Source organism: Cervus canadensis, chromosome X (assembly GCF_019320065.1).
Source record: "Cervus canadensis isolate Bull #8, Minnesota chromosome X, ASM1932006v1, whole genome shotgun sequence".
Classification (NCBI taxonomy): domain Eukaryota; kingdom Metazoa; phylum Chordata; class Mammalia; order Artiodactyla; family Cervidae; genus Cervus; species Cervus canadensis.
The window spans coordinates 94,502,230-94,528,203 of NC_057419.1; the positions used below are offsets into that span (position 1 = coordinate 94,502,230).

The 25,974-nt window shown below is 45.6% G+C and overlaps 1 protein-coding gene across 4 annotated transcripts in view; it reads right to left on the reverse strand.

Annotated features, from left to right (window-relative positions):
- Window positions 1-1,469: 1,469 nt before the first annotated feature.
- DRP2 (dystrophin related protein 2) overlaps window positions 1,470-25,974 on the reverse strand; it is a 49,859-nt gene continuing 25,354 nt past the window's right edge. For all 4 annotated transcript variants that reach the window (XM_043459112.1, XM_043459111.1, XM_043459113.1 and 1 more), the window contains 18 exons: window positions 23,944-24,212; window positions 23,159-23,305; window positions 22,623-22,701; window positions 20,821-20,881; window positions 20,445-20,506; window positions 19,044-19,118; window positions 17,918-18,119; window positions 17,609-17,694; window positions 15,804-15,961; window positions 15,128-15,294; window positions 12,880-12,991; window positions 11,243-11,379; window positions 10,852-10,917; window positions 10,525-10,590; window positions 9,520-9,663; window positions 7,262-7,499; window positions 6,046-6,166; window positions 1,470-5,733 (listed from right to left, as the gene is read on the reverse strand). In XM_043459112.1, the coding sequence (XP_043315047.1) occupies window positions 5,609-5,733; window positions 6,046-6,166; window positions 7,262-7,499; window positions 9,520-9,663; window positions 10,525-10,590; window positions 10,852-10,917; window positions 11,243-11,379; window positions 12,880-12,991; window positions 15,128-15,294; window positions 15,804-15,961; window positions 17,609-17,694; window positions 17,918-18,119; window positions 19,044-19,118; window positions 20,445-20,506; window positions 20,821-20,881; window positions 22,623-22,701; window positions 23,159-23,305; window positions 23,944-24,212 (2,315 nt within the window). In that variant the 3' untranslated portion in view covers window positions 1,470-5,608. The remainder of the gene's footprint in view (window positions 5,734-6,045; window positions 6,167-7,261; window positions 7,500-9,519; window positions 9,664-10,524; window positions 10,591-10,851; window positions 10,918-11,242; window positions 11,380-12,879; window positions 12,992-15,127; window positions 15,295-15,803; window positions 15,962-17,608; window positions 17,695-17,917; window positions 18,120-19,043; window positions 19,119-20,444; window positions 20,507-20,820; window positions 20,882-22,622; window positions 22,702-23,158; window positions 23,306-23,943; window positions 24,213-25,974) is intronic.

Here is a 25,974-nt window from a genome sequence, read left to right on the forward strand (position 1 = left end):
GTCAGTCTCATGGGGATTCGAGACACTCAGCTTCCTGTTTGGAGGGAGGCTGTCATGGGGCAGTTTCTCATCTGCCTCCCTCAATCTGGTGAGGCATGGGATTTATCTGCCTGCCTCCCTTCTCCCCTGTCCTTGCCCCAGAGGGTTCTGCCGCAAGCCATAAAGCTGCTTAGGGGGAGGTGTGGAGTTGCTATTCAGGAACACAGTGTGCCGCCATTCCTGTTGCATGTCATCTGGCCCCTTTTGTTTCAGTGATATCCTGTGCAACAGGGACAAAGGGAACAGATCCCATTGCTGGCCTTGCTTTTACTGTCTCTTCAGTAATAAAGTGCCTGGCTCTATGTGGGTTTCTAGTTTTTTACCAGCTGAATTTGTACCCTGCTTGACAATTTCTGAAAGTGTAAGTGAAAGTCGCTCAGTTGTGTCCGACTCTTTGCGACCCCATGGAGTGTAGCCCACCAGGCTCCTCTGTCCATAGGGATTCAGGCAAGAATACTGGGGTGGGTTGTCATGCCCTCCTTCAGGGGATCTTCCCAACCCACAGATCATACCCAGGTCTCCCACATTGCAGGCAGATTCTTTACCTTCTGAGCCACCAGAGAAGCCCAGGAATACTGGAGGGGGTAGCCGTTCCCTTCTCTAGGGGATCTTCCTGATCCAGGAATCAAACTGGGGTCTCCTATATTACAGGCGGATTCTTTGCCAGCTGAGCTACGAGGGAAGCCCCTGACAATTTCTAAGACTTATTAAAAAAATAAAATGTCAGTAATGGTTTTATACTGATTACATGATGAAATGAAAATATTTTGGATATATTGGGCTATTATTAAAATTAATTTCATTTGGGTTTGTTGGGCCATTTTTATTATGGCCGCTAGAAAATTTTAAGCTGCATATGTGACTCACATCATTTTTCATGTCAACTTCATTGACAATGAAGTCATAGATTGGTGAGAAAGAAGATTGGTGGTGGGGAAGAGGGACTGACACGGTTTTATTTTGCCAGAAAAGGGTATTAAAAAAGAACTTACCACCAATTCACAGGGACATTTAACACAGACATCCCCCCAAAATATATAGCCATAATCTCAGAATAAAGGATAGATGTTTAAACTGAATATATGTAACTTTATGGAAACTCACTGCATTGTCCATATTTTTCTCTTACTGCTTTAGGGTGGTGAAAAATTCCTCAGACTGATGAGGACAGTGTTGAAGAACCATTGCTATAAAGAGCTAATTCCATGAGTGAATAACTAGCTAATTTTTATGGGGCCTTGAGAGGTGACCACTCCAGGTAACAGTGGTGGATGAGGCTAGTGGGGTGTGTCTGTTTTGTCCTGTAGGTGTTGGACTCTTCTGGTGTGTTTTGCAGTGTTCTTGTGGGTTTGTGGCTCCACCCTCTCCTCCCACACCCAAATAAGGGAACGATGTGGAGTGTCAGAGTCAAAGAGCATAACCAGAGGAACCAAAGTAAACAAATACGAATTTATTCTTTTCAAAGCAGAATTTAAGGGAAAGGGGGAAAAGCACCACAGTGAGTGGCAACGTTAACCAATTTGTTCCCAGCCCCGCCTTTTCATCCCAAATTTTTCTAGACTAGTATGCCACCCTTTCTGCTTCCCCGAATACCAAATACCACCTTTATGATCACCAGCTCTTGTAGCCAGCGAGCAGCATCATAGGCTTCAATCTGGCCTCAAGACTGCCCTAAGGACACCAAAGACACTGAGCAGGTACCCCTCCAAATGTGGCAGCTGTGGGAGGAGATGAAGCCTGGGAGCTTAGACTTGGCCTTGAGCCTTTTGCCCTCCCACAGTCACTGCTTTTTAAAGAACAACAAGGAGCTGAAGTATTCCTTTGTTCTCAGAGCCGGCTTTTGGCAGGAAGGCCCAGAGATAGAGCTGCCCAGCTAAGTAACTAAGTCTTCACAGCCCTAGGGTAAGCCCCCACCTTTCTCCTCCAGAACTGTTCATCTTAGGACAGTTACATTCTTAGTTATCTGTCACTTATGTCAACGGAACTTTGATGAGAGTCTTGGCTTGAAATGGTCTCAGAGGCCATGACTCTGTCATTGAGAACGCCTGTTCAAGGAATGCTCTAGCCTGAAGTTGAATATGGAGCCCAGATCCCAAATACACACCGCAAGCATCATGGGTATTCCTTAAAATTCATCACCCAGGACTGGCCTCTGTTTGACCTCAAGGTTTCTCATTACCATGGCCTGCCAGCCCAGCCCCTAAAGTATGACAAACTCAAGCAAGTTTCTCTACAAGGAAATATCTCCAAACTTTGGGCCTTGAAGGAAATGGGCATTTGAGGGCCTTGGTTTCAGCCTTTCCATCCTGGAGGGAAGGATGCATATCCTGGGTTGGACCCTCTCTACGGAACCATGCAACCAACAGCCAGATGTCCTCCAACCAGTCAGCCTTCCTTAATAATTTCCCAGTCAACCTGACTCCACTCTGCTCTCACTGGAAGCAGAGGCACCCTCCTAATGGCTTTTTGGCCTCTGTCAGATTCTGTCAAGAATATATCACCTATCAATCCTAACTGTTCCCCATACTATATGACCACAACCCCAGCAAACACTCACTTTCCTTACCACTGATGCTAATCCCACAAGTCAGAGGTTTTCATTAGGCCACCTATCCAGCAACCTCCTTCACTTCCAGTACGGAGCCATAAACTACGCAGCATCACACACTATACCTCTAGGAGATAAGACACACAACAGACGGCCTAACACACAACACATCTCAGGAAATATCACCTTCATCTGAATTCACAGTGCCCAAAGATCTGTTTACTTCACTGTGGGCAAACTGTGAAGTAGTGTGGGCAAACTATGCTGCAGTGACTATCACTGGACCCTTGAGCCATATACTCACCTCAGGCATCAAGGTAAACACAGGACCACAAAGTGTCAGGGACCCTGTTACTGAGAATTCAACTCTTGACCTGCTGCTTCAGTCCACCTATAACACAAATCCTACATAACGAGATCTACATCTTCTCTACCATGACCCACTGCAGTTGTCATAGGCCCTCAAGAGCCCAAGATCTCTCAGGCGTAGTGGAGATTATGGAAAAAGATTTTGCAGAACTTTCCTAGTAAGATTGTTTCATAACATGTGCTTTCTTCAGGCTTAGGCAGGCATATGCCTCAAAGATCCTGACCTCTCAGTCCTATAGAAAATTTCTCCTATCCTTAATGTGCTCAGTTGCTCAGTCGTGTCTGACTCCTTGAACTACAGACCCTGTGGACTGTATAGCCCACTAGGCTTCTCTGTCCATGGAATTCTCCAGAAAAGAATACTGGAGTGGGTTGCCATTCCCTTCTCCAGGGTATTTTCCCAACCCAGAGATCGAACCTGGGTCTCCTGCATTTCAGGTGGATTCTTTACTGTCTAAGCCACCAGGGAAGCCCCTACCTATAACCTAGGCTCCTACAAATATAGGTCCCCTGCCAAGCCTGCTAACTGATGTCCAGGCTCTTTGTTTGATGCCTACCTGCCATCTGCTCACCAGTTCTCCTGCCCTGAGACCTCATGAGCACTAAGGCAATTGTCATGATAAAGTATGACACCTTGAACCTGTGGCTCAGTGTCCCTTGGTGATTCTAGAAGGAGGCAATCCTAGGTTTCTGGACCAAAGCCACTGCCTTCCATGCCCTGCAGTAGATAAATCTAGTTTCCCAGCAGATCTACCCACTAGCTACTGCTTGATTATAAGAGAGCACTCCAACCATCTCACACCCTTCTAAACTTGGTGGCAATTTCTACTTTCTTTACAACCCTGAGCCAGACTTAGAAATTGGAAGGGGCAAGAGGATGTACTCTGTGTCTTAGCCTGGCTATTTGTTTCTCCCTTTATGCACAGGGTGGGTAGAGCTTGGATTTGCTCTATTTTGGCCCCTGAACCATTATTCAGAGAAGCCCAGAAAAATTCACCCCAGGATCAGGTCTTCAGGGAACAAGATTTAGAATGAATGAAGAGAACAGAGTGACTCTTCCGGTTAGATTCCTCTGTGGCCACAGGCTTTCTGTTGCTTTGGTCTTGAGGATGGCTCACCTTAAATATGAATGGAGAGACATCCTAAATGAGCAGCCAGGAGGCATCTTATCTGTCCATCCAGAGGCTGGGACTAACAAAGAGCAAGGCAGAACATTAATACTTCAAGAGGTATTAGAATTTAATGTGTGAATGAGTCTGGGGTAGTACTGATGTACAGTAGATATGAAGGATAGCTAAGTATCTATATAAACTTAGGCAAATTAAGTCGGTTGCAGGATTCTAAGTTATAAAGTTCATTTTGACAGAAATCTGCCTAAATGAGCCCTGATCCTGTTCAAAGTTCCCAAGCCTGCTCCCCCGATGCCCCCCCACCCCCACTATCTACTCTGAACAGTTTCTGGATAAAGGAATCACGGTATGTGTTGCCTAGGAAGAGTTAGATAAAATTGCCTAAGCAGATTTATCCAGAAATCTGCCTAACAAATTTGAGGATTGGGTTCATTTTCCAGAGTTAGAAAGAAAGGTTTTATGCAAAGGAAGGTCTTGCTGTTGTCTGTGTGGAAAGTGGTCAACTTGCTGATCTGAAGCCTGTGGATCCTAGGAAAGGGCTGCTATTAAGGGTGGACTGTTGCATCTGCCTTCTGATTAGCTGAGGGATATCAGCCACCTCATCTGATTCAACTTAAGAGAAAGAAGGTTCAAAGCCGTCAAGGGTGTGGGACAGTCACACTCCTCTGGTCTAGAGGGTGGCTTTCCTTTCCTCCCCCAAGGAGAAGACCCCCTTGCTGAGAAGCTGCCAGCCCTCCCCCAGGGCTGTGAGGGCCGACTCAGAAGAGTTGGTCTCTCAGAATGCTGAGCCTTTCAGGAAAGAGGAGGATCTGGGGAAAATATCTAAGCCCCCTACATATTTCTTTACTGTTCCCAAAGTAAGGTGAAAATAGGAACCTGAATGAATTGTTCCCCCTTGAGAAAGGTCTGCCAGGAACTGAGGCAGAAGAAACTGAAGATATTCACAGAGGAAACAACATCTAGGTAGCATCAGAAGGACTAGAGCTATACCCTCGAGCTGAAGTTACATGACACACATTGCCCAGATTTTTCAGGGGTTTGGGGGGTGGGAGTGTCTTCAGGCTACCCCTTCACCTCCCCTGTGTTGGGTCAGAGAGTAGGGCTAAGTTCTGTATATTCATAATGCTGGAGCCCTGTGGTCATTAGGTACCCTCCATCTCCATCATTCCATGGAGAATGGAAAGGGACCAATGGGCACTGCTTCATTCTACAAGGCAACCCATCTGAATGGCTTCCAAGTGCCATCAGCCTGGGCTGCAACAGAAGCGTACTAAAGGGACTAATCTCAAACTTGACGTAAAGGGCACCTTTCTAGAGTCAGAGGAATCATGCCTCTCCCTCCCCCAGCCCCCCTACCCCCACCTCTCATACCACCAAATCTCTGCTGCTGCCCAGAGCACAAATAACTCCAGCTGAGGAGAGTGGGGCCACGGGGGACTGAGAAGGTTGGATGAAGTCTGAGGAAAGCCTTTGGCCAGAACCGGGAGAGGACCGTGGCCTATAAGATGGGGCTCTGGTTCCCTCAAGAGGCCAGCAGTGTGTTGGCAGTCACATCAGAACTTCGTACACTGGGGAAAGCGTGGCGGAGCTTCTCCATGATGTCCTCCAAGCAGAGGCTGACATCTTGGCTCTTCAATCCCACATCATCTGAATTGGAAAAGAGAGATTTGGGAATACAACTAGAGATCCCCTTATGAGGTCAAGGGGCCGAGGTAGGATGCTGCCTGCTGAAAGATAAACCTATAGCATGTACATCTTCCCAGCATGATGCCTAGGTACATATGAGGTAATCAATATACATTTGTAGATTAAAGAAATGAATGAATCAGTCAATAATCCAATCATCCCTGACCCTAAGCTCAAAGACATGAGGAGGAACCAGTCCCAACCCTAGTAGAACCTTGGGCAGGAGACCTGGGGCAAGACAAAGCCATGGAGGAAGGGGTTGAGGGAACTCACCTGCAGCTTCAGTGTCTGGAGTAGTCTGTCCTTTCTCTTGGGGGTGACTGCTTTCTGACTGCTGTGGAGAGGAAGCCAGAGACGAGCCCGCAGAGCCATTGCCATTGGATTCGATAGGTGGCTGGCAAGAGGTAAGGCATAACTTAAGTGACTTCACCTTCCTGACCTTACTTTGACAGACTCTTGAGCTTAGAAAGGTCCTTAGAGACCTCATGCCCATCTCTTTGCCCTAAAACCTGAAGAAGCTTTTGATGGTGCCCCAGTCAGTGGCTTCTCCTTACAGGAAACTTCTTAGAATATTTAATTACTAAATACCTTCTTCCTTCAACACCAGGTATCAAAGGCTCCCAGTTCTTATAAGGATGGCATTGCCCCCAGAAGATCTCTTGCTTGTCACTTCAGCTATAATTAAACTATTTAGAACCCAATTCCATCTGGAAATACAGAGCTGCGCCCCTGATCCTTGGTTTATGACATAATATCATTTAAGACCTCCAGAAATTGATCCAGAGGCCATCTCTTGGAAGATCCGGTGTGTATTCCCTAGTATGGATAATGACAATAGGTAACATTTATGAAGTGTTTACTATATTTCTGGCATCATGCTAAATTCAATAAATGTATTATCTCATTAGATTTTTACCACAATTCCATGAAGTTGGTATATTTCTATCCCTGTCTTACAGATGAGGAAACGGGCTTAGGGAGGCTAAGGAAGTTGCCTAATATTCCAAGGCCACTAATTGGCAGAACCATATTCAATTCCAGGGCTGTTGAACTCCTGAACCACACTACATCCTATACACTCCCTCTCAAAGAGGAAAGGGATAAAAAGTAACAAGTGATCTGTCCACAGCTAAAATCTTTCTTTTGCCAAGCATGCCCAAATTTGCTTCTTTCCAGCAAACATCAAAGTAGCAAAATCAACCTTTTGGATGGTTCTTTGAACTTGTTCTTTCAATACCAGATTCAAATGGGGGTTGGGGACATGAGCCCCCAAAAGCCCTCCCTCTGTCCGAGGCCCCACGGTGACTTGAGAGTAACACAGAAGGACAGAGTGGAAGCTCAGTGCAAGAAAATTGGCTGAGCGCTGTGATATAGTGGCTCCTTCATCACCCCATCTTTTCTGATTGCCAGCTCAGTGCTCTTTAGAAAGTCTTCCCAGCCCTCCTGTGCCCAGAGGCTGCTCTGGTTCTTCCCCTGGCCCCAGACCCACCTGTAGGAGCAGCTCCCTTAAGCGCTGCAGCTGGGACTCCAGTTGCTTGTTGTGGTCTTCAAGAATCTGCATGCGCGTCTCCAGGCGGCTCTTGTGCTGCCGAAGGATCCGGGCCTCAGCCAGCAGCTCCTCATTGCAGTGGTCCTGTGCCACCTCGGCAGAGCCCTCAGTCAGGGGGGGTACCTCAGCGGCCTCCTCATGCTGCCACTTCAGGCGCCTCAGCTCTCCCTGGAGAATCCTGCCAAGGATGGAGAAGCCAAGGTTGAACGTCCTCATGGGGTATTGACTGTCCAGGGCCCAGTGTTCCTTCAGAGCCAGGTGTGAACAATCCCTTTGCATTCCCATTCCCACCCCCACTCCAGCCATGCTCTTGCCTGAATGGCCATATCCATTTCCTCTCCAGCGTATGTGTCATTTACTCTGCTGTTCTTAGGCTGCAGCGCAGAGAGAGCTGATATTTAGTATAACAAATTTCTCAGCACTTTGATGTGCTGCTTTGGGGATTAATTCTGACCTTAAAGCCAGGCAGAAACACATTCTGCAAATAAATGAGGCATTAGAGCCGCTGACTCACCTACTCCACTTTTAGATTTTTAGATTCCAGGGGAAGACATAACATAAACAAAAGATCACCCATCTTTCCTCTTATCTCTGCCACCTTCCTCTTTGGCCCACTTTAAACACCCATATTGGGTCATCAAGGAAACAGATTCCAAAGAGATGGTCTCCTTTGAGGGATATTACTTTTTTCCCCCCTTTTTTTGGCAATAGAATCATTCTCTCTCCAGTGCTTCCCAGGACCTCCCCACCCCTGCTCTAGCACAGCACTTCTCAAAATATCCATAAGGAAAAACCAGGGGGATTTTTCAATCCACTGTGGATCAGTGTTTGGTCTGAATGCATATGGCTAGTACACTGGTCATGCTACACAGCACTTGTCACACAAAGTTCAGCAATACTCAAACTGGTCTACATCCTATTCAATGAAGACAAGTCCACTCATTATATGCTTGGATATCATGGCAATGTCAAATTGCAATGAAAGTTTCTAAAAGCTTACTCTGTATTTATGTATTTATCTTGTCTAGAGCCAGTAACAGATACTTTGCAAACAGGCACTGTTCTAAGGACTAGCGACTCCAGACACAGTCTGTTAGGCCAGTGGCATGGGCAACTTCTAGGTTAGAAGAGCAGAAACTGAGGTCTCACCCCAGACCTGTAAATCAGAACCTGCATTTCACCGAGCTTCCCAAGTGACCCGTATGCACACTGATGTTTGAGAAGCACTGTTCCGGGGGGTGCTATTTATTCTAGGACACACCCCCAAAGTGGCTTAGATGCTCTTCAGACTCCTGCTGCCCTCTGTGCTTTAGAGAGATCAATGTCATCCCCGTAATCATCTTCACCTTCGCTCTTCCAGTCCTCACACACTTTATGCAATATCATCCTCCTCTTACCACTTTCAGTAAGTGATAAGGATTTCTTTCCATTTCCAACAACTGAAAGTTCCTTGAGGGCAGAGACAAGCAGCATCTCGTCTGTATTCTCTGTGTTTGCATTCTCTCTGCCGGCATCTCCTGGGTACTTGGAGATACTCAGCATGAGTTAAAAGGATTCAAATAATTATTAGTATTGTGTGTGTTTTGTTTGCTCAGTCGTGTCTGACTCTTTGCAACCCCATGGACTGTAGCCCACCAGGCTTCTCTGTCCACGGGATTCTCCAGGCAAGAATACTGGACTGGGGTGCAATGCCCTCCTCCAGGGGATCTTCCCAACCCAGGGACTGAATGCACATCTCCCATGTTGCAGGCGGATTCTTTACCATCTGAGCCACCAGAGAAGCCCGAGAATACTGGAGTGGGTATTCTAACCCTTCTCCAGAGGATCTTCCTGATCCAGGAATTGAACAGGGGTCTCCTGCATTGCAGGCGAATTCTTTATCAGCTGAGCTACAACAGGGAAGACCAATTATTAGTATAGCTAGCTTTTATTTTAGCTATCGAAAGGGCTATTTTAGAACCCTTTCAATAAGACAGACACTGGCTAACACATTATATGCCTGATCATTTTATCTTCACAAATGACTCTCAGACATAGGTACTATTATCGCCATCCCCATTTTACAGATGAGTAAATGGAAGATCACAGAATATAAGTCACTTGTTCAAGGCCACAGAGTTAGGATGTGGAAGTCCAGGACTTGAGTTAAGCTGTCTGACTCTAGAAACCACACAGATCTATGCCATTGTCACACCCACCGGTTTTCATCCTCTAGGTGGGCTAGGATCTTTTCAAGCTCCCCTTTGCTTTCCGTGGTCATGTTGTATGGAGCCTGCTGTCTGAAGGCTGGCTCCCGGTCTGTAATGGGGCTGGAGTGCCGTAGCAGGTACTGGTCCTCATCTCTGTGTGGGTGTAGGGAGAGGAAAGAGGGGCCAGGCATTGAACAGGGAAACAACTCAGGGTATGAGTTCTCAGCTCCCAGCTCAAGTCCCAAGACACATGTTGGAGAATTCCCTCTCTAAGCTGCACACAGCAGGAAGAGGGATGAAAGTGTTCAAAGGTGCAAGGGTCGTGCTTGGGTGTGACAGGAGAGAGTGCTTCCAGGATGCTGGGACTTCTGGGTTCTACTTGTAGCGATCTGGGAAACAATGAGCAAATCACTTCCCTTTCTGTGATATTCCCCCACCCTATCCCCCTTCGCTTTCCCATCCCCAAGGGAATTGTGGCCTGCCTGAGTCCCAGTCTCAGGACTGGATTTATCCACGTAACTGACAGTTCCTTGGTCCTCTGAGGAAGCTGGGCACTTCCCTAGAAATGACAGGTCCCTTCTTTGGGCTAGAGCATCCAGGAATCTCTCTGGCCACACTTCAGTCAAGCCCCTGATATCTCCCCAGGGTTGATGTGACTCAAGATGGGGCATTGGCATTTTGAGCATAAGATATGGCTCATTTGTGCAACTTTAGATGAGAGCATATTCTTCTTCCCTCAGAGTTGGGAATAGAAGGATGGGATCTTGCAACAGGAAGGGACCTTGACGGATGGCAGGGAGGTAGTACATCCTTCATTGCCCAGTTCAGCTGATAGAGGGCACACTGCTTCTCTCATTAAACACTGTGCCCAGAAAGCAGCCTTCTTTCCTTAGGGTGTCAAGGACCCTAACCACCATGCCCCTCTTCCCTTGAGGATATACCCTTCCCAAATAGTGGCAGAGGGATCTCCCAAGGAGAGCTATTCCTGGCAAATAAGCAGCTGTGAAAACTCACATGCTGTCATCCGGGGACAGGCTGTCATTAAAGAAGGAGCAATTTTGACTTTCCATCTCAGCAAGCCTGGGAAGAAAGAGCAGGAACATAAGGGAACACAGAATATGGAGACTGCTTTCATCTCAAGGACTCTAATCACACAAGAGGATAATCAGGGAGTTTGGGGGGCTATCCCAACTCCCCCTCCCCCCAAACATTGGGCCTTGCTGGCTGCTGCATATCCTCACTGTGCCCATCCCCCTGGCTGTGGTGCCATTCTCTTGCCCCAACTGAAAACCCCTCCCCCTTGGACTCCTTACAATTCCCCTCCCCCAAATGTGGTGGTACCTGCTGGCAAAATGCTCAATTCGGGAGTGTGTGTCAGCGTGTGGCAACATCGGGGAAGAAGCTGGCCTAGAAGAAAGCAGCAAAGACTCAGAAGACCAAAGAGTTGGGTAGCTGGGCAGCCTGTCTCCTCACCACCACCCATCCACACATACCCCATCACCACCACCGAATTAGAGAGCTGGGCAAGAGCTGATGGGAACAAGATCCAGAGACTGGATTCAAATCTGTTTCTTGGGTCAGATTCCTGGTCAAGCCCCAGCTGAATTGTGCTGTCACTAGTTGGGTTTGCTCTAGAGCACTGCCCTTGCCCACACGGGACTCAGCCTCTTCACAGCACGCCCCTAGGCTCAGTGAGGATGCCTGCAGCCCCTGCTCAGCCTCCAGTACTCACGTCTCACTGTAGTCAGCCTCCAGCACCGATTGAACAGGCAGATAACCTCGCTGAGGGTGTTTGCTGAAATAATGCTTTGAGCGGAATTTGTTCTTTAAGGTAGTGGCAAAGTCCCTCATGTTCTCACTGGATGTGGTCTGAGGGGAGACAAGACAGGGGGACTCACCCTAAATGGGCTTTTCTAGGGAGGTGAGGCTGCTCCACTGGAGCAGGGAAAGTGACTGGTAATCAACTCTTATTCATCTTTACCACATCTCACTCCTAGAAAAAGATCTAGAAGGATATGTGCCAAACTATGAACACTGGTTGCCTCAGGGAACTTGGGCTGGAGGGGTGGGGAACATACTGAGAAAAGGGGACTTTGTTTTATACTTTAACACCTCTAAAAATTAGAATCTTTTACAACGATCATATATTTGTTAACTTTTAGATATCTTTTACATATTCTAGAGATGCAGAAGATGAGCAGGAGCTAGAGGATTATCAGTCTACCATCTCAAGCCAGTTTTCCATGTATGATTTTAATAAATGTTTATTTTTGCAGTGCATGGTACGTCGCTTCAATTGTATCTGACTCTTTGTGACCCCATGGACTGTAGCCCGCCAGGCTCCTCTGTCCATGGAATTCTCCAGGCAAGAATACTGGAGTGGGTTGCCATTTCCTTCTCCTGCGGATTTTCTTGACCCAGGAATTGAACCCGCATCTATTACATCTCTTGTATTGGCAGGCAGGTTCATTACCACTAGTGACACCTGGGAAGCTGAATGTTTAGTTTTAGATGATAATAAAAGAAAAAATTTAAAGGGCAACATCACTGCTTCCATCGGGTCACACATGTTTCTGTGCCAACAAAACATAGAGAAGAGATGACAGCTTATGGAGATGGATTATGGAGATGAGGAGAGGAGATGGGAGAGAGCAGTGGGGAGAGCTAGGGATATGCTTGGGACTTTGGTCTTATCTGTGGGGAAAGGGATAAAAGAGTTTAGGGAGCAGAGTCAGCTCAGGAAGCTAAGCCTGGAGCTGTGGGTCCTGAACACAGCAGAGGAGAAACTCTGTGGCTAGAGTTCAGGGATGCTGAACAATCTGGTCTCAGGAGGCTATGAAGGGCCCAGTTTTCAATGAAAGCCAAATCAGTTTTGGAGACCCAGGTAAAGAGCATTCCCTCCCTTTCCCGCAAGAGACTGAGTAATGAATCTGAGCACAAACTTTAAACTTTGGTGTTGACTAAAAGGGATGGAAGCAATGACAAAGTAGCAAGTGAAGACCAGGGAACAGGAACGATCCAGGAAGCTAAGCAGGAAAAACTAAATAGAGGGATCAAAGTCTAGTCATCAGGAACTGCCTTGCTCTATTTTTTTCCTAGACTTTTCTCTGCAGGAGAATAGTGAGTGCCTTTTAGATGACCAAGAATGTCCTGGGCTGCTCCAACCAGCTGCAGCCCAGGTGAGGATGAGGGACAAGCTCTGCTAGAAGAACAGGCCTGGATCCCTCAAACCAGTCAATCACCAGGCCTGTATGGAGGATGCTCCCCAATGGAGAGCATGATACAGTGAGCCAATGCTGGGCAAAATGGATCAAGCACCCAGAAGCTGAGAGCTGCCGGCCCCTCCCACCCAGCCCAGAGGCTCCATACCGGGGTGTAATACTCCATGATGGGGTAATGAAGTTTGTTGCCCTTGCTGGCCCTGCCAGTCAGGAAGCAGGTCTGGCAAATGTCCACGTTAAACTGTTTCAGACTCCGGTACCTTGGGGAGAGGAGAGGTGGTGGGAAAGAGGATCCAATGTACTCTAGTGACCTTCCCCTCCCCCAAACATCCAAATTCACACCTACATTAGAAGAGGGTGAAGCATGGAACTACAACCTCCTGTACATGGAGCATTTAACCTCCTACACATAGCAGTGGCAAAGTCCTCACTAGATGACTAGTCTTACTCCAGAGACCATAAATCTCCATGAAATCACATGCTCAGAGTTACAGGAAGTTTGGGAAATAGCATTGTCTTACCATCTTTTTTCAGAGGGAGGGTGGTATAAACAACAAGGTCCCACTGTATACAGAGAACTAAATTCAATATCCTATGATAAACCATAATGGAAAAGAATATTTTAAAAAGAATGTATACATTCTGAATACATATATAATGTATCCAAGTCACTTTGCTGTACAGCAAAAATTAACACAATGTTGTAAATCAATTACATTTAATGTTGTAAATCAATTATACTTTAATTAAAAATATATAAAAGGGAGGGTGGGACAGGGGTAAAGAGCTCATTATATCAAATGGCCTTCTAAACAAGGGTGGCCTGAAAGGGTACAGTTTCACAGGTATGACCAGCTTCCTTGGAGAAGGTACACCTTCATTATGATTCTATCAACTGATTCTATCAGCTGTGGGCATGTTGACTAAAAGTTATTCCTCAAAGTTATTTATAATAACTCTATTATGACTGAATATAGACTAGCCATTCAGATCCAATTCCAAAGCCTGTCTGGACTGCCCAGACCTAGTAGCATAGCATGGTGAAGTATCTAGACTTAGAGCAGTCAGAGGGTCTGACATCTTGTCCTAGAGCTACACCAGCCAGCAGTGTAAACTCTACCTCTGTGCCTCATTTGCTTATAGAAAGCAGATTGGTTGTAAAAAGAGTATGTGCTAGAGCTTTAAAAAGGTTGTTATTATTTAGTCAAGAAGTCATGTCCAACTCCTTTGCGACCCCATGCACTATAGCCCTCCAGGCTTCTCTGTCCGTGGGGTTTCCCAGGCAAGAATACAGGAGTGGGTTGCCATTTCCTTCTCCAGGGGATCTTCCTGACCCAGGGATCAAACCCACATCTCCTGCATTAGCAGGCATATTTTTACTGCTGAGTCTCTAGGGATAAAAACAAGCATTTTATGATGAAAACCAAATTCAGGACAGTAGTTATCTTTGTGGGAGTAGGAGGGAAATGTCATCAAGGAAACTTCAAATATATTGTTTTGCATATTATATAAAATATGTTTATACTATATAAATCAGCAGACATAAAATATATAAATATTTATCATATATATAAATATATTGTAAAATCTTGTTTATTTCTTCAGCTTGGTGGTGGGTGCCCACCATGGGGTACTGGAGCCAGCTCATACCAGCTCATGAGAGCCAGTTGTTAACATTTCAGGAATTTTCCAAGTCAGTTATTAACTATAGCTATTATTTAAAAATTAAATCATATAAATTCAAATTAAGCAAAGAGTATTAAAAACTAAAGTAATAAATACTCAAGCTTATCGCTTCCCATTTCACTATTATTTATGCTCTGGAGGTTGTCTACATCTATTGTACCCTGTGGTGGAAATACTATAAATGGTGTACAGCTGTGCACCTCTTCCTGACCTCCTGTGGGTAGCCTGACTTTGGCCACAGTGGGAGTATCTATACCATGGAAATTAGCCAATGCTCTATCAGGTTTCTCTTCTGCTTTCTGGAGAGTAGGCTGTGAACCATTTGCCAGCACACCTTTTGGTACATAGGTGTTCTCATAGGTCAGGATGCTGGAGCTTTTGGGTTCTACTTAATGCTCCCTGGGAAACAAAGAACAAATTACTTCCTTTTCTGGGCTATTCTCCCACTCCACCCCCACTTTGCTTAGCTATACATTTTTCTAGGTCTGAATACTTCATAATATAACTGAAAAAATATTCCATCTTTTTTTCTTTTTCAAAAATTAAACAGAATGCAATAGAAAGGATTACAACCATATACAACAACATATATATACAATGGATTAGTTGTAATTATATAACTACATAGTGCATCGTTTTGCAATATATGATTTATATGTGACATTGCCTATTTTTATTAGTATCACTCCAGCAGGTATTGTTTTCCCTACCTGAAGCCCTTGATGGGGCACTGCCTACAGATAGAGCACTTGGTCTGATGCTTTACTTGTTCAGCAATGGTGACCCGATGCAGAACAGCCAGCCACACCATGGATTGGGGCTCCAAGTTGACCCATTCCAGGAACTGTGAAGCTTCAATGACTGGCTTCCCAGTGCTCTGGGGAAACAAGAAGCCCGGCAGTGATGTCTGAGGCCCAAAGTGTCTTGAGCCTAGAATGGCAGCCCTCATGGGAAGAAGAGAAACAGCAAGGCCTGGGTTTGCCTGTTCTTTAGAGGTGTCCACCTTCTACCCTGTCCTAGTGGACCTGGTGCCCTCCTCACAGGACTCTGATCCTAAAAGCCCAGAGAACCCTCTTCCCTGTTGTTCCAGCCCAACAAACTCCCTTCCATATGAGTACTACAGCACAGGAAACTCTACTCAGTACTCTGTAATAACCTGTATGGGTAAAGAATCTGAAAAAGAATGGGTATGTATAACTGAATCATTTTACTGTACACCTGAAACTAACAAAACATTGTAAAGCAACTATATGCCAATACAACTTGAAACAAATATCTGAAGCAAAGCAAAACAAGAACAGAAGCCCAGCTTTGAGTCCTCCCTCCCTTCTTCCCAATCTTTGTCTCATCATCCCTCCTTTCCTCCCTCCCTAGCTCCATACTCACAAAACGGAAGCAACTACGGACACTGGGCTCCACGTTGCTGCCACCAAAGGCTGCCACTTCCCCCAGCTGACGGGGCACCTGAATGGCCTCATGAAGCAGGACACCAAGATGGCGTTGGTCACACTGGCTGCCTGAGTTGGCCACTTGGCTGAAGAGGTCTGCTGGCCCCACCATAAGTCATGGCCAAGTCCACAACAGAAATGGCCAGGGAATGGTGTGAGGAGAAAGAGGAGAAAAAGAGGAGAGGGTAAGAGTGCACTGACTTAGCTAATGACTTTTGAAAGTGGAATACCTAAAGGTCCCTGATCTTCTAGAAGCCCTCTAAGAACATTCTAATGCTCTCCCTCTTTGTGTCTATCTCACTTTTTTCTCTCTGAACACAGAGAGGGGGAGGGAAGGGTGAAGAGAGAGTGAGCTGTGTGTGAGAGCAGTGCCAGACACAAATACACTGCTGGGAAAACAGTCTCAAGAAGCAAGATCAAGGGGTTGGGGGTTCAAAGGTGCCTGAATATGAATCAAGGTCAGCCTGCCCTATCTCCTCCTGTTTGTGTAGCTCACGTAGTCTCATACTGCAGCAATCTCTCAATTATCCACACAAATGAAAAGAAACACTGCACAGATATCTATAAAGAGGACATAATTCAACCCATTTGGTCATCTAAGAATTCACTCTAAATGACTGTGGAACAGCCTATGGGACTTATATTTGAACATTGCCCTTGTGGGAACTCCCCTATTCTAACCCAATTTTAAAAAACTTCCTCCAGAGTTTCTTGTCTCTCTGCTTCATGCCTCACCTAAGGCCCAGAAAACAAACAAAACTAGAAGGCAGAGGGCCTGGGGTTTAGTTCTTGACCCATTACTAACTAGCTTGGGAAACCCTGGGTAGGTCATGAATCTCTCTATGCTGAAGTTTCCTTACTTATAAATTAAGACTACATCATCACTGTCCATCCCATCTGAAAGGAATGTTGGGAGAAATAATTTATATCATAGCTATGAATGTACTTTGAAAAGTCTTCTTCCCTGTAAAGCTTTCCTAGATTGCTGTCCTCACTCTTCTGTGATCTGATATAGCACATATCCTCTCCCATTCAGGTTATTCTAATTAGCACTCACTCTAAGAAGTGCTTTCTCTGTACTTCTGTCTCCTCACCTGGACTATAAACCACTTGAGACAGGGACAACATCTAACTGGATCTTGTACTCACCACATTTAGCACAGTGGTCAGTGAACATTAAAAATACCTGACAACTAATGATGCTGCTGCAGAAAAATGCAAAATGCTGTACAAATGATACAGGATGGGAGGGAAAGCAAAGATACTGTACCAGAGAGGTTTAAACTTACAGAATTACATGTTGCCCACCTCCCAGATAATGGGATTATTGCATACTGCCCATGTTATCCCATGGAAAGTCTCCAGCAGAACATGTGACATAGTTTGAGCATCAGATTGGGAGAGGGCTAAGCCTGATGGTCCACTGGGAAATGGAACTAGAAAGTCCAGGTCCTGGGTATCCCAGAATCCCAACTCAGATCCCCATCAAGTAATTACACCAGATCAGAAGGAAGCAATGTCCTTGGAGTGACAGTGGGAATGATAATGGGCCTTAGACCCATCTTGGCCTTTGGCTGTTGTAGATTCTTTGCAATAGCCTGTACCAGGACGCATTACAATGTAGCCTGAGTAGCCCTGTGCTGAGTCATAAGACTGAACTTCTGTTTATCTTGCACCTTTCTTCCTCCCACCACAACCCTCCCTCCACCCAACTCCTCTTCCGGACTTTGGAGTTGTACTCACACTGCAGTTTTTCCTTCACTTCCGTGCCACACAGGCAGGCAATGCCAGTCTTAAAGGACAATGCCCGCATCTTTCCACTGCGACCGCTAGGTTTAAAAGAAGAGACTGAGAACTTGAATATCTGTAAAGGGTTAACATCTTGGCAGTCATTTCCCTCACAGGGTGGATCCCAGCAGGACTTGGTGCCAGCCATACCCCAAGCTGAGCTGAGTCCAGATCCACCAGGGGAGCAAACCCTTCCCACTGTGTCCACTCCAGATATCCCCCTGGAACTTCATCCTGGAGGCTGCCAGGGCAGCAAGCCCTTACCTATCAAAAACATTGAGGAGCCAGTTGAGACTCATGTCCACACAGAGCGGCACATTGACCAGGATGCCTCTTTCCTCCTCCAGCCGTTCATATAAGGCAGTCAGGCAGTGAATGACCTCCACCACATCCATCACATGCTCACTGGCCTGCAGATCATGCTCATTGAAGATCTCCAGGGCTGTGGTTAAAGTTACCAGGTCCACTGGGAAGGAAAGGAGAGAAAGAGAAAGTAAAGCCAAAAGTAGAAGCCCAGGGACTAGACAGGGAGATGTGGCCACCAACATCACCAAATATGACTCCATCTCCAGACTAACCATTTGTAAGTATGAAATAAGCTTGCCCTTTACCAAGACACACAACCCAAGTAGGGAGAAAGCATCAGAAGAACCCCTAAATTAACCCCAAATGTTTCTATACCCAAATGATCCTTGATATCAGTTTCAAGAAGATGGTGGGATTTGGGTAAACTCCCAGGGACCAAATACCATACCAGTTTTTCAATTTCTCTGTCCTTACATGCATTTCAACTGCAAATAGGTGGGTCCATGAACCTTGTTCTGAAAACCTAGACACTGGTTATGAAGGCTCGTGTATGGCTGTGTGAATGTGACATACCTCAGGAGGATTTTTTAATTACCCCCAATCCTGGTATCAGCCTAGCCAGATACACTTGGTCCAGGAAGATTGGATGGACAGTGTCTCAGAGAGAAGACAGAAGGCACATTATATCTGTAGTCATGTTGTCCCCTAACCATTGGCATTTGCTTTAATCATTCTGCTGCTACATCCAATAACCCCAAGATGGTGAAAGAACACAAGCCTTCAATGGCTCCAAACCATTTGCTGGATACTTCTTGCCATAAAACACTAGCTTGATTGTCTGTGTTGGGCAGGGAAGAAGGGACAAGGAAGAGGAGAGCTGTGGGTTAATTTGGAAACGAGTCTGGAAGTTGGAGAAAATAGAAGAGCCCTGGAAAGATCAGGTGTCCACAGCCAGCATATCCCAACCTTTGGAGAGTCCCCACAAAGCTGACCAACAACCTTGGCCAAGGTGGGATGGGAGTGGGAAACAGCCAATTGATGAGGAAGGATGAAGGCCATAAGGGAAGTGTGATGGGAGACTTACAGCGCAGTGCCTTCTGGACTCTGCGTAGCTTCATGGCAGTACGGTAAGCTGAGAACTTAATGTTGTTCAAATCAGCTGCAAGAATGGAAAGAGATCCACTCAGATCAGGGAAATGCAAATTAAAACCACAACAATATATCATGTTACACCTGTCAGATTGACAAAAAATAAAAGTCTGACAGTAGCAAGTGCCAGCAAAGATGTGGATGAATGAGAATTGCTAGTGGAAGTGTAAACTGACACAATCATATTGGAAAACAACTTGGTATTACGTAGTAAAACTGAACATTCATATATCCTACAACCAAGCCAGCTGTATATATTCTAGAGCAGTGATTTTCACATTTTTTTAACCAAGCAGCACTGTTTTTGTTAGCTCCAAAGTAGAAATGACCCAAATGTCTATTAACAGTAGGATGGATGAGGAAACTGTGGTATATACAATGGAACACTCTACAGCAGTGAAAATGAATGAACTATAGTCACATGCATCAACATGTGTAAAATCTACAACATAATAGTGAGTCTCTCTTAGCAGTGAAAGATAAGGCACATGAGAGTCACATTCATCATAGCCTTGATAATGTCTTTCAGAGCACATCTAGCATATATCTATAAGCATAATTCCCTGATGTGATGATAAAATTGTTTAGGGGGAGAATAGAGCTTCCTGTTGGAGATGCAGAGAGGAAAGGAAGGAAGCTACTGGAAAAAGGACAAGGATTCACTTCCACCCTCATCTGCTTGTTGGATGGGATTCCCTTGTGTTCTTATTTTTATTGAGACAACACTGGTTTATAGCATTATATAAGTTTCATGTACAAAATATTTTATTTCCACCTGTCACCATTCAGTCAATCCCCTTACCTATTTTGCCTTTCCCCTACCCCTTCTTTTCGGGTAAACACTACTCTGTTTTTTGGTATCTATGTGTATTTGTTTGGTTTGTTCATTTATTTTCTTTTTATATTCACATATGAATGGAATCATATGGTATTTGTCTTTCTCTATCTGATTTATGTCACTCAGCATAATATCCTGAAAGTCTATCCATGTTGTCACAAGTGGCAAGATTTCATCCTTTTTTATGATTATGTTCTACCATGTATATGTGTGTGTGCATGCATGTGTGTGTATATATATATGATCCAGCTATCCCCACTCCTGGGTATTTACTCAAAGAATATTAAAACACTAATTCAAAAAGATATATATACTCCTATATTCATCACAGCACTATTTACAGTAGCCAAGACATGAAAACAACCTGTCTATCAGCAGATGAATGAATAAAGAGGATATGGTATATGTACACACAATGGAATACTATTCCCTTGTATTCTTATAGGACAAAGGCAACTGTATAGATCTCCACCCTATACAGGAACCTTGAATTCTTACCTAGAGTTTGGTATAACTCTGTCATCTTGGGATGGTCCCAGCATGTGGTTTGAGCCTGGTGGCTACAAATAAAAGCATCAGTAGCACTAGGGTCCATATCACCCCCCACCCCACAGACAAACATGCACACATCCCTCAGTGAGAGGTTGGACACAAGGAGCAGCAGGATCTGAGGGTGAACACCGAAGATTCCAAAGCACAAGGGTTCACCTTTACCCAGATAGAATATTGAGCTCTTGAGATGAGTAAGAGGAAAAACTGGATTGGATGGAGGAATCCCAACAGATAGGGGTAAAAGGGATAGGTAGAAAAAAAGACAGGGGAGGGAGAGGGTGGGCAGGTGATTGACCTGTTTCTGATTCAGATGGTCACTCACTTGATGTAGTAGGGAACTTTATTGGGTGAAATTGCTCTTTCCCAGGGAACCTGAACAGAGGCTGGTGAGGGAAAAGAGAAAGAGAAAGAAGCTGGCCACTAATGTTCTTCAGGCCCCTGATTACTCCCCTGTACTATCCTCCCAAAGAAATAGCTAAGCCCAAAAGGGGATGCCTGAGTCTCATTGCCAGCCCTTAACAGGACCTGAGCATGGGGCAAACACTTCTAATGAAGACACTTCCTTCCCTGATGTTAGGGTGAGGGACAGAGAAGAGGTTGTCACTGATACCCTCATGTGCCAGAGACATGACAAGGGCACGAACAGGTGGCCTTGGCCACCCTGACAATCTTCCCCGTGAGCAGGCTGTCATTTTGTCTGTTCAGCTGCAAGCAGCTGGTGTGCTACTGTGGATATGAAGTGACCCTACTTTCCTCATGGGACTCAAAGCCCTTGCCCCAGAAGGCCCAGCTTCTCAGTCCCGTGGGACAATGGGGAACAGGACTGCCTACTCATCTACGGTGAGAAACTCTGGAAAATGATGCTTCTTTCTGTTCCATGTCTTTAACTTCCAGATGTTCCAGGAGAGGCTCAGTCATCTGGTCAATCTCTTCCTTGCAGTTTCCCTGGGTACAAGAGCCTTCTGCAGGTGTAGTTGCATGCCAGTCATTATAATTCAATAGTCTGAATTGCCATTAACATTTATTGAGTTCCTACTATGTACCAGATACTCTGCTGAATGCTCTGTGTGCATATCTAATTTTCATATCTAGTTACATTTCCACCATCTCCACTCTGATTGGGTCACCATCGTCCCTCATTTAGACTATCACAATATGTACCCTAACAGGTCTCCCTCCTCCTATTCTAGACCTCCAAAACTCTGTTGAAACAGAAGTTGGATCATGTCATCCCTCTGCTCAAACCCCTGCAAGGGTTCTTCATTCTACTCAGAATAAAATCCTAATTCTTACCATAGCCCTCCAGGCCCTCCATGCTTTGGCTTCCTGCTCCCATTCTGATCTCTTGCTCTCTCTCCTCTTCACTCACTTCTATACTGGTCTCCTTGCTGTTCCTCAGGTATGCCCCTGCCTTAACGTCCTGGAAGTTATTGTTTCCTCTGCCCAGTCTGCTCTTCCCTCAGATATCCACGTGGCTCATTCCCTCACCTCTCTGTTGTGATTTCAGTGACAACATTCCCAACCACCCTATTCAAAATTGAAATGCCTCCTCCATTAAGTCCAGCACTGCCTAACCCATACCTTCCCTGCTTTACTTTTTTCTGGAACACCTGTCACCAATTGACATTTTACACACACACACACACACACGCACACACTCACTTATTTGTTTATGGTTTGGCTTCTTCTAGCAGAATGTAAGCTCTCCAAGACCAAGAATTTCTGTTTTGTTCACTGATGTAGCCCCAGTGCCTAGAATGGTACCTGGGCCATGGTAGGCCATCAATAAATATTTTTGGAACAATAAAGTCATTTAGTTCCCATAACTCTATGAGCTAGGTCATATTTTTCCCTCTTTTTATATACGGGAAAATTGAAGTTCAGAAAGGTTAAGCTATTTTTTTCAAGCTTGCACGGCTATGAAGTTGAGGAGCTCTTACTCAGATCCAGGTCTCTCTGACTCAAGAGCTTGTACTTTTAACCACTATCCTACACTGCTTTCTTCTACTGCTTCTTAGATGCCAAGGTACACTGGGCTCCCTCCAGGTCCCCAACAGACAACAGTAGACTCTGTTGGAAAGTGGCTGAGGTTCTACAAAGTGAAGTATAGCTTGTCTCACATACAGGAGAGGAAGTGTTGTGACCCAGGCCCAAAGTCCCGGTGAGCATCCTGAAGCTGCTTAAGTCTCTCGCCAACTGACACCTATGGAAAGAATATGCAGGAAGTCAGTGGCCTCATTCCACATATCCAGGGTGGGATTTCCAGGTGCCTCCGGCCATCTTTGTGAATTCCCTCCAAGGCTGCCTCTTCTCCAGTTTCAGATCCTCCCACCATTCACCCAAATCCTAGTTCTCCCATGTCACTCCCAGAGGTAAGAGAAGAGCATCTCTAACTCCAGGCCACAGTCACTCTTCATCTGCCCCTGTCTACTCTGAGTGCCCAAATGCAGACAGGTCCCTCTCAGACTATTTTAATTACTCCCTGCAGTTTAGAGGTTGAGAAGCTTGTTTCCTGGCCCCAAATTCTATACAACTATTTCCCCACATAGATCCCATTTCAATGCCCCTTTACTTCCTGAAGGCCTGGAGAAGTACCCCCATCACCAAGCCTAGTTATACCAAATCTTTCTCCCATAGTTCACTTTAGGCTTCTCCTTTACCTGTAGCTGTTTCCACCGGATATTGATTTGCTCCAAAGCCCGGGAGTTCTCCATTGACAAGTGCACATCAGAAATGGCAAGTTGATGGGCCAGATCATTTACTAACTTCACTCCATCTTTCATGGGGGAGAATTCTTCCTTGAATAGCTATGGAACCAGGATCCAAGTCCCACAGCAGGTAGACAGTAGGAAAGAGGAACCATTAGTCATCCACACCAACTCCTTCCTCTTTACCCAGAGATTTTGTTTTAGTAGCACAGCTTCCATGCTTGCATATTAGGGCAACCAGACTAAGATGTGTGTGTATGGGGGGTGGGGGTGGGCATTGTCCTTACTTCCTTTTCTTCTCTCAGAAAACACCAGGGAAAGAGAAGACAGTAGGACAGAGGAGACCTCAGCTAAGTGTGTTAGTCGCTCAGTCATGTCTGACTCTTTGTGACCCCAAGGACTGCAACCCGCCAGGCTCCTCTGTCCATGCAATTCTACAGGCAAGGATACTGGAGTGGGTTGCCATGCCCTTCTCCAGGGATCTTCCCAACCCAGGGATCGAACCCAGGTCTCCTGCATGGCAGGGGGATTCTTTACCATCTGAGTCACCAGGGAAGCGCTTCCCCAACCAGGTAAACCCTCAGCTAAACTAGCCCCCAAATCCAGCAGAGAAACTGGGAGAGACTCTGTTGAAGTCCAGGGCAACAGTGGAGCCTCAGCATCAGGAACACTGTCAGGGTCTGGGTGGAGTATCTGGTCTCTGGGTAGGCTGTAGCCAGGGGAGAGGGCCTGCATACCTTAAGAGCCTGGATATGCTCGGGAAGTGAATCAATGAAGAGATCCCCGATGGGCTCCCAAGTGGCTCGGACTCCCTCGGCCTGGGTCAGAGTTGCACTTAATTCCTCCATTGCCCCTTGGATCTCCAACAGCTGCTCCAGAGTGTGCTCAATGTGGCGGTGCTGGTCCACGCAGCGGGCTGTCAACTTCTCCCAGAGTTCACTGGCCACTGTTGCCTGCTTCCACACAAAGCGGCTAAGATTCTGGATCCGCTGTCTAGGAGAGGTATCTGCAAGGGCAGTCATGAAGTCAGGTCAGGCCAGCCAGGCAAGGGTAGCCCACGGAAAGACAAAAACAGCCTTTTGTAAACATGTGTGTGCTGTGTGTGTGTTTTCATACACACACAAATACATATTTTTATGGCTGGGCTCCTTTTATAAATGTGGCTTTTTAAAAAATTAAAACTTTAATTTTGAGTTCATAGTAAATTCACATGTAATTGTGAGAAATAATAGAGATCTCATGTACTCTTTAGCTAGTTTCCCCAAATAGTAACATCTTGCAAAATTATAGTATAACAATCAGGATATTGACATTGACACAATCCAGAAATTTTTTTCAGAATTCCCCAATTTTACTTTTAGTCATTTGTGTATGTGTGTGTGTTTTGTTCTATGTGATTTTATCACATGTGTAGGCTCATGGATCCACCACCACAGTCAAGAGACCATTTTGGTGTTTTCCACCTATAGTATCTGAGGATTTCCTCATATTCTTAAGAAATGGGCAAGGTAGAGAGTGAGTAAAATATTTAAGAGGCACAGTAAGGCCAATCATCCAGAGTTCTAGTCACATGACCTTGGAATGTGATTTTGCATTAGTGTCTATTGTGTGTGTGTGCTAAGTTGCTTCAGTCACGTCCAACTCTTTGTGACCCCATGAACTGTAGCCCATCAGGCTCCTCTGTCCATGGGATTCCCCGGGCAAGAATACTGGAGTGGGTTGCCATTTCTTCCTCCAGGGGATCTTCCTGACCCAGGGATCGAACCCATATCTCTTATGTCTCCTACATTGGCAGGTGAGTTCTTCACCACGAGCGCCATGTGGGAAGCCCAGTGTCTGTTGTGCAGTTCCTTCCAAAGAAGGGAGGCATTTTATGAAGGTCCAGCAGAGGAGAGGTTAGTATAACTTTCCCAGCCTTTCCACCTAGGCTTCTAAATTGTAATTTTCCTTCTCCTCCCTCAGACCTCCCTTGAAAAGTAGATTCAGAGCTCCCAAACTCCAGGCTAATTGGAATTGTCCTGCTCTCTTGAGCTTGTTCTATCTGAGGCCCATTGGGTGGTAAATTGAGTACTGGTTAGTACTCAGGAGGAGGGGCTTGAGGTAAACTGAGAGGGTCAACAGCATCAACAAAGGGCTCCATTATTGAAGGGTCCTGTCAGGTCATTCATAGCCAGTCTCAGAGTGTCAAAGCTTCTTTCTGGAGAAGAGGGCTTGCTGGGCCATCACTTGGAGCTAAACACCATGGATCCCACCCTGCTGCCTTATTTAAACTTGGACCTACAGTGACCCACTCCATCAGAGAAAGAGAACCAGAAATCACCAGGGTCAGAATTAAAGAGCCACAGTCAGTTTTCTTCTCAAGTACCATCACCTAATTTTTAAAGATTTTTTGAAAGAATTTTTATTTGCTAGTTGATTGGAGCAGTGTCACATGCCTTTCTCTACTGGAATAAAGCAGTACGTTTTAAAAGAACACACTACTACTTCTATTTACTGAGTTTGTTTAATGCATCTGAGTCTTTTTTATTTCTTTTTCATGCCTTCTTAGATGGCCACACACGATGCTCCAGAGAGCCACATACAGCTTTGGGCCAAACACTCGTCTCCCCTGCTCCAGGGTCTTCTCTTTGCTTTTTCTTAGAGTGTGAATCTTGTTCCTTCCCAATTTTGGACTTCTAGTAATAAATTATCCTCCTAGGTAACAGCTGAGAAAATGTGTTTGGGATGGACATAAAGGTGTTTAATGGTTCATAGCTCAAGAAGAAGAT